Source organism: Tupaia chinensis, unplaced genomic scaffold (genome assembly GCF_000334495.1).
Source record: "Tupaia chinensis unplaced genomic scaffold, TupChi_1.0 Scaffold144094_1, whole genome shotgun sequence".
Taxonomy (NCBI): Eukaryota; Metazoa; Chordata; class Mammalia; order Scandentia; family Tupaiidae; genus Tupaia; species Tupaia belangeri.
The window spans coordinates 94,151-102,554 of NW_006203948.1; the positions used below are offsets into that span (position 1 = coordinate 94,151).

The following is an 8,404-nucleotide window of genomic DNA, read 5'->3' on the forward strand; positions in this document are numbered from 1 at the left end:
CTCTTTTTCTTGAAATTAAAAAAAATGCATATTTGATGACTGCAGTAAGCTATACAGCCCCAGCTAGGTGCTACTTTATAGTATGTTCATTCTACTCACTGAGGTTTACGCCTAAAGTCAGACTTGTGTTCATGGATATGTATATATCAGCTTAGCTTGCTATTGGAAATATTTAGATTATTTAAGTTCATTAGCAAATCAATAAAATGGGGAGGGAGGCATAGAAAGCAAGCATGGATACCAGAGACAGTGTGGGAGGAGTGTGGGGCATGGCAGAGGGTGAGAGATAGGGAATCAAGGATGGGAAAAAAAAAAAAGCAAAATGCACAGGAAAAAAGAAATGGAAAATTGTTTGTTGATGATAGCACGTACATTGATATGCTTGATTGAGTCAATATATGGTGTATTCTGGGTGGGAAATCTCATTCTGTATGCTGTAATGATGTACAGAGAATGAATGTAAATAAACAAAATAAAAAAAAAACAATTAAAAAAATAGCTTGGGTATTGAAGAACTTATTACTGTCAGTAACTGCTATCAAGGCCTGGTAGTTCATTACTGAGGTGTTAATAGACAGTTGGACAAAGTTAGCAGCATCACGATTTTTCAACGGTCTTTATTTTAATTTTTTTTTTTTTTTTTTTTTGCCTTGGGACATGTGTGCTCACCAGAGACACAGAGACAGTGAGAGGTAAAGTGAGAAATAACCCCTCTGGGGGAAGGCCATGCTGAAGTCCCTTCTCCTTCATTGTCCTCTGGGGGTCTTGGGCATGAACACATAGGTGACCCCCTTGAGTTTCAACACTCAAACCGCGTTTAGCCCTGTTGGACTCCAGCACCTCAGCAACTACACCACCTAAACCCTCAAGAGTCATGTATTTTAAGAATCCCCAACAGGCTCTTCTTTTTATCACTTAAAGAACTTCCAATCTAGCAACAGTGATTCATTTCAAATACTGCAACTTACAGTTTATTTTGGAGGTAGTGCTCAACAATTTGTTACCTAAAACATGTTATACATAATCCTAGTGAGAACTGATGGCATAGCTTTGCTTTTTTGTATATCAAAAGAAGTCAAAATATAAAAAATACCTTAAGACAAATGTTATAGCCTACCAGTTTAAGGACCAGATCCCACTTGGTTAGCTATGGTTCAGATCCCATCTTGGAAGTTTATGAATCCATGTCTGAAATCCAAAGATAAGGCATAATAGAGGAATGATGGAGAGGGAATACAGAAAGACCACATTCACTGGGGAAGTGCTTTCTTTCTCTCTCTTTCTTTCTCTCTATCTCTCTCTCTCTCACCACCTTCTTTCTGTGGCAAGCACAGGCAGCTCTGACAAGAACAAACACAAACAGAAAAAAACACACAACTAACTTAAGGAACAAATAGATATTTGTTCATTCCTCATTACACTCAAAAAATTGAAATATTAAATTTGGCAGAGGAGAGCAAATGCAAAATACATAAAATAATGTGTACATGATCAGTAATTTGCTGTACAGTTCAATTAGAGAAAGTAAATAACAATGCTTTAGAAACCTAGATTTGTCTTTGATCATAGTATTTATCTAAACTACTGTGTATGAACATCAGGAATGCATTACAAAATTGATTATAAAAACAAATACATGAAATGTGGATATTCTGCTTATCTCAGTCTTTCATGATCTCTGTGTATAAAATACCTTGTTATAATTTGTTATCTGTCATGCAGACATTCTTTAGATCTCAAACACACTTTAAATTTCACATTTTGAGTCATGAAATAAGGTCTTTTCTTTTCCTAACAGGTTGTATGGAAATTTAATAGCAAGAAACCAGCTACTTTAGGACCCAACACTCGGCTGTACAAGTGGATTCCCCAGAATGACCTTCTTGGTAAGACTCTGGAGAGAAAACACTGAAAACATGAGTAATAGCCAATGAGATGATAGTTCAAAGGAAACACATTTTTTTGAACATTTATTATTTTAAAACTTAAAAATATAAATTAATTAAATATATTTTAGATCTGTTTTCTAGTCCTAGGAGTGAAAAGAATAAACTATAATACTTGCTATTCTATTGTACACAGTCACATTCTGTGGCCAGAAGCAAAGTATCGTCATACAGCTATATTTACCTGAAAAAGAAATTTAAAAGTAATTTTTTTAATTGTCTGTCTCCTATGTCTATAGACTTATATATCTCCATCCCCTCTTGAATGAGTATATCAAATGCCACTGAAAAATAACAGCTGCCCTTTATTGCCAATGACTCTGTGCTTACTATGGGAAAAAAATACACAGTCTTTATCATAAAGCAATTAAACATTTCATGATAAAATGCAGCCTTTCCTTATTTTACTACTAGTAACACCACCATGCCACCTCTGGGGCCCTAGACGCCTTACTTATCAGGCTCAGTGACTTCACTGCACTTTATAAGATTATGACTGAACATGTTCCCTAGACTTCACTATTTCTACTTATTTGAACATGTTGCTTATTTCATTTTATTTAGTTAGTTAAAGTTCTGCCATAGGCCTGTGAACTGGAGAAAGACGCAGAAAGAGAAAGAAGGAAAGTAGAAATCACCCCCAGGGAGGGTGGCCACTCCACAGTCCCTTCTCTTCCACTCTTCTCTCAGGATTTTTAGCATGCACACACTCACACTGAGCATGATTTTCAAGCTGCCAGGTCGTTCATTTGGGAATCCAGCATCATAACCCTCATACCAACTGCTGGCCCACAGGCTGCTTCTCTTACCATGTTTTCTTTCATTTTGTCTATCCGAAAATATTTTCTTGTTGTTTAATTATCCTATGTTTAACTGAAGTAACAGGCTGTGAAAGATAAACACTATGTGTTTCCATTCATTACATACCAAGTATCTATACTTCATGAAGAAATTGAGAGAATTGAACACAGAAACTCCCACATAGCCAGTCATGATTTGAATCCTAGCCCAGGTGGTTTGCTTTCTCATTCTCTCTCTCTCTCAAGTGAACACATGTGCTCTATAGCAAACTTAAAAATAATAATAATTACAATAAATTAAATAAATGAAAAGTTTAAAAATTTAAACAAAAAAGAAAAGAACTGCAGAGGACAATTCTAGATACCAGAGAAAAACGTTGTATTCATTGTTGGAGTTTAAAGACACACACCACCTCTTTTACATTGCCTTCCCTTAGTTCTCCAGCACACTTAACATGCTTCTTGATCTCAAATATGAAAGTAATTTCAATGAAATTTAAACACTGCCACTTTTAGTGTCTTAAATTATGTATTTCTCATCTAATTTCTGAGACTTATTAAGTACTAATTTTGCTAAAACTTGCCCAATTCTAGGTCATCCAAAAACCAAAGCTTTTATAACTCATGGTGGAGCCAACGGCATCTATGAGGCCATCTACCATGGGATACCCATGGTGGGAATTCCTTTGTTTACGGATCAACCTCAAAACATTGCTCACCTGAAAGCCAAAGGAGCAGCTGTTAGAGTGGACTTCAACACCATGTCAAGTACAGATTTGCTCAATGCAATGAAGACAGTCATTAATGACCCTTCGTGAGTATAACAATTTTTTAAATACTATTTATAGATTAGTTCTCTGATCAACAGTGAATATAACACTTATCATTTTTGGAAAACATTAAGCTTGAATGAATTTAAATAACTTACCTCATCTGAATCAATTTCAACCAGTTCAAATTTGAATTTAAATATCACTAATTAATCAGCTAGTTCAAGAATTTCTAAGCACACTCAGAAAAATAGAATTTTGGTAACTAATTATAATAAACACATTATCTTCTAAATATGGTAGAATCCCCCAAAGAAAAATATTATAAACTAATAGAAATATAATAAAGTATTTTCATCCAGTAAATATCTTAACTATAAAAATGTATATTTAATAGATAAAATAAAACAATGAATAAGCTAAATAAAAATTAAATATAAATTGTTAAAATAAAATAAATATTTTAATTCAAAATGTTGATTACAACAAATCTTTTTTCTCCTGAAATTTGTATTTTAATTTACATTATATTAACATTTTATAATGATACATACTATACAGACTATAAAATTCATTACTTTAAAGCATAAAACGCAGGTACATTTAGTATTTTTATAACTTAAAAGGCCTCTCAATATAATTTCAGAACCTTTTTATCCTCTCAAAAGAAACATCATCCCATGGTTCTCTAGCCCTAGACAACCCTCAATTTACTTTCTGTCTCTATAGATTTTCTCCTCTCTGTAGATCTTATATAAATGAATCATCTAATTTAATGTCATTTGTAACTGGCTTCTTTCTTTAGCACAATATTTTTCAATGTCATCCAAATTCTATCTAGGTATCAATAGTTTGTATCTTTTTTTTTTTTTTTTCTGAAGAGGTTTTTGCTATAGAGCACGTGTGCTCCCGACAGACAGAGACAGAAAGCGAGAAATCACCCCCCAGGGGGGATGGCCATGCCGCAATTCCTTCTCCACTTTCCTCTTGGGACCTTGGGCATGCACGCACATGTGCCCGGTGTGAGTTTTAAGCAACCAGGTCTCGGACACAAACCACGGTCGACTACATGGGAGTACAATGACATAGCCATTACGTTAACTGCTGGTCCCAATAGTTTGTGTCTTTACAACTGAATAATATTCAATGGTATGGATATACCACACCTCATTTATTCATTCATCAGTTCATGAAAGTTTTGGTTTTCCAATTATATTATTATCAACATTGCTATATGAGGAGACTTCAAGAGTTTGTGTAAAAATTAAAGTAGGTATTTATTGTCATAGAAAAAAATCTTAAAATCTATGCATCCTTTTTCTCATAATGTGCATTTTCCATGATTTTTTGAAAACCCCACACATGTATTTATGTGTGTGTACCTTATGTTGTTCAGTAAGAAATAAGAATGGTATTTCAAGGTAATATGAGAAACAGATTTATGAATATCTGCCAAACTGTGTTCTAGAGTAGTTGCAAACTTTCAGTCCCACCAGGAATACAGGAGACTTCCAATTTAACCACATCATTGGTAACAGTTTTCTTTAACTTTTTACTATAGCTACCCTAGTAGGATTGAAGTAGTTTGTCATTCTGGTATTGATTTGGATTTCTCTTATGGCTAAAGCATTACCTTTTCTTGTATGTTTTTAAAATAAGTGTGAATTCTTATGTTGTATTCAATTATAAATAATTGAATTATTTACCCTTTTAGTATTGACCTGTGAGAATTTTGTATATACTACAGGAATAAGTGCCTTATCAGATAAATGTTGTGGAAATAATTCACCCTTTCTGGTCACGCTTATTTTTTAAATTCTTGAATGTGTCCATTGAAGTGTGATAAAATGACCTCATGATACTTGCTAAAATAAACCTTTAATAAATGAATTTTTCCATATTCTAATGGAAAAGAAGTTGTTTAATATGTAGGGCTGGCCATGACTGTCTCCCATCCAGCATTTAACACTGCTATCAATATTAAAATTATATAAGAACTATCACCTAAACAAATCCTTCTAAGATTATTTTGCTACAGGGCATGTGGACTTGTCAGAGAGAGGCAGAGAGGGAAAGTCAGAAAACTCACCTAGGGGATAATGACCGTGTCATAATCCCTTCTATTCCTTTCTTCTCTCAGGATTTGAGACATGCATGCACACACATCACTCTGGATTCTCAAGACACTGGATCTAGGACTTGAACACTGTTTCAGCCACGTGGGATTCTTACAAATTAACCATAAGAACACAGCTGACCATAAAGGAATACATTTAAAATGCATGTTTAAAAAGAAAACACTAGGTTAGTGAATGATAAGAACTCTTGAAAATATGCTAAGAAAAAAAAAACAGAAAAATAAACATGAACAAATAAACTATACAATAAGATAGTAGATTTAAATGTGATGATATCAGCATTTATATTAACTATAAGACAGCTTTGAAAAAATTACAAAATAATAAATATTGGATTGTGGGAAAGGTCACAATGCATTTTTGCATACAAAAACATAGAAAATAACATCATAACTTTGCTGATTACCTAATATATAAACATCATGGAGATGACAACTGAGAAATGTAAACTATGTACTTTATATCTTAACCAGAAATACATACATGTTTAAGGACATGTGAAATGGTTATCAGAATTGAACATGAGGTAGGACTTAAAAAAGATACATTAAATTGAAAAATTCAACTTTTTTTTTTTTTGGAGAGATTTTCACTGTAGGGCGCGTGTGCTCGCCAGACAGACAGAGAGACATAGAGACAGAAAGCGAGAAATCACCCCCCAGGGGGGATGGTCACGCCGCAATCCCTTCTCCTCCATTCTCCTCTCGGGATCTTGGGCACTCACGCACACGTGCCCGGCGTGAGTTTTAAGCCACCGGGTCCGGGACACGAACTGCGGTCGACTACATGGGAGTCCAGCAACATAGCCATTACGCTAACTGCTGGTTCCCAAAAATTCAACTTTTATAGTTTATATTGTCTGATCATACTGGAGTTAAGTTATAAATAATCAAAAAAAGATAACTAAAAAAATTCAATATCTTAAAACTTGAGGATAAATCCTCTGTATGATCCAGATTAAATAGAGAATCAGAATCATACATAGATCTTTGCCTCAACCTTTCCACTTAGAGATATATACTAAACAAAAATATATAACTCTGCAAACCAAAGACATACACAAGAATATTTATAAAGAACAATGGCTGGGCCAACAGGTGGCATAGTGATTAAGGTGCTGGACTCCTCCATGGTCGACTGCAGTCCAAGTCCCGTACCCCACAGTTAGAAACACATGCCAGGTTGTGTGTTTGCATGTCAAGAATCCTGAGAGAAGAGTAGAGAAGAATGGATAGTGGCATGGCCATCCCTTCTGGTAGGGGGAGGAGAGGCAGAGAGGTGATTTCTTACTTTTTCTCTCTCTGTTTCTATGTCTCCCTGTCTCTCTAGCAAAGGCACATGCTCTGTAACATAAATCTCTTTTATAAAAAAGAACTATTACTAATGACCAAAAATTGCTCAAAATTATATTTACATGTGATATTCATGTAATATTTTAATGTAATAGCATACTATATAGAAATAGAATATGCCAACAAAATGAGATAAAAATCAGAAACAAATGTGGACATGAAAGATAATTCCAACAAATAAAAAAGCAAAACTAATCCATATTATCATAATTCTGTATAAAAATTAAGTAAAGGTTGGGATCAATGGCTAAAAGTCCTCATGAGAAAGGTGTGTTGCTGGACGGTTTTGACTTTTCATATCACAATGTAATGAGCAGATATGTTGGTCTCATGAAAGACTAATAATTTTCCAACTAATAGTGAATGTTTCAGATTTTCACCTCAGATGTATCAATATTTTTGTGTATTTGATTTTTAAATAATGTTTATTTTATAAGTTACTTTATTTTCTTAGTAATATTTTTTCAAGTTGGCTATAAGGCATATGTGCTCACCCAAGAGAGAAAGACAGAGAAAGAGGGAAAGTGAGAAAACAAGACAACAGGTCCAGGACTCAAACTGCAGTCAGCCATGTGGGAGTCCACTGTCCTAACCACTATACCACCTGCTGGCCCCCAAAATTAAGTTTTTATTACAGAAAATGGAATACATTATTCTAGAAATCAAATAGTAAAATAAATATAGAGAAATAGAGGAAATATCTAAGGAGGCTATAGTTAAGTAGCCAAAAAAAAAAAAAAAATGCCTGACTGAGATCATTTTTAAGGGAAGCCCTCAGTTATGAGATAGAATCAAGTTTTCGAGTGTTGCAAGGAAGAATGTATCAGAAAAGGGAAGAAGGAACGGAAAGTGGAAAGGTGCCAAGGTGAGAGCACATTTGGTGGCTCCACAGAACAGGTAGATAACAATGTATCTAGACAGAATATGCAGGGGCCAAGTGACAGAAGAGCTCGCCAGTGTCTGACCTGTCGGGTCTTAGTCCATAGAAGAGATTTTCATTTATTCCAAATGCAATGAGAAGACAGGGAAGTTTTGGTCAGAACACTATACTAATCCAAAGTGCATTTAAAAAAGTGTCAATCTGACTATTGGTTGGAAAAGAGACAGTAAAGTAGAAAAAAATAAAAGTAGAGAAAATGGTTAGGAGGTTTTTCACTCACTCTAACACAGTTCCTCTTTAAAAGCCTTAAGACGATCATCTTCAATTTGTACTTCCACTATCTCACTTACAGTGCTTACAGTGGCTACCATGTCCTCTGCTTAAGATTTCAACTTTCTCTCCTAACCTTCCAATTTTACTGATGAAAATGTATGTCATTCAGAAATCCCCATTTAAAAGCCTAACATTCCTATTATTTGAATAGAACACTAACTGGTTTCCAGGCTTTAAGTTTTAAG

General features: G+C 34.5%; 1 protein-coding gene across 1 annotated transcript in view; it reads left to right on the forward strand.

Annotated features, from left to right (window-relative positions):
- LOC102475216 (UDP-glucuronosyltransferase 2B31) overlaps nucleotides 1–3,560 on the forward strand; it is a gene marked incomplete at its 3' end in the record, with an annotated part of 17,117 nt that extends 13,557 nt beyond the window's left edge. The window contains exons 4-5 of the mRNA XM_006165935.3: nucleotides 1,799–1,886; nucleotides 3,341–3,560. Of these exons, the coding sequence (XP_006165997.1) occupies nucleotides 1,799–1,886; nucleotides 3,341–3,560 (308 nt within the window). The remainder of the gene's footprint in view (nucleotides 1–1,798; nucleotides 1,887–3,340) is intronic.
- Nucleotides 3,561–8,404: the final 4,844 nt, after the last annotated feature.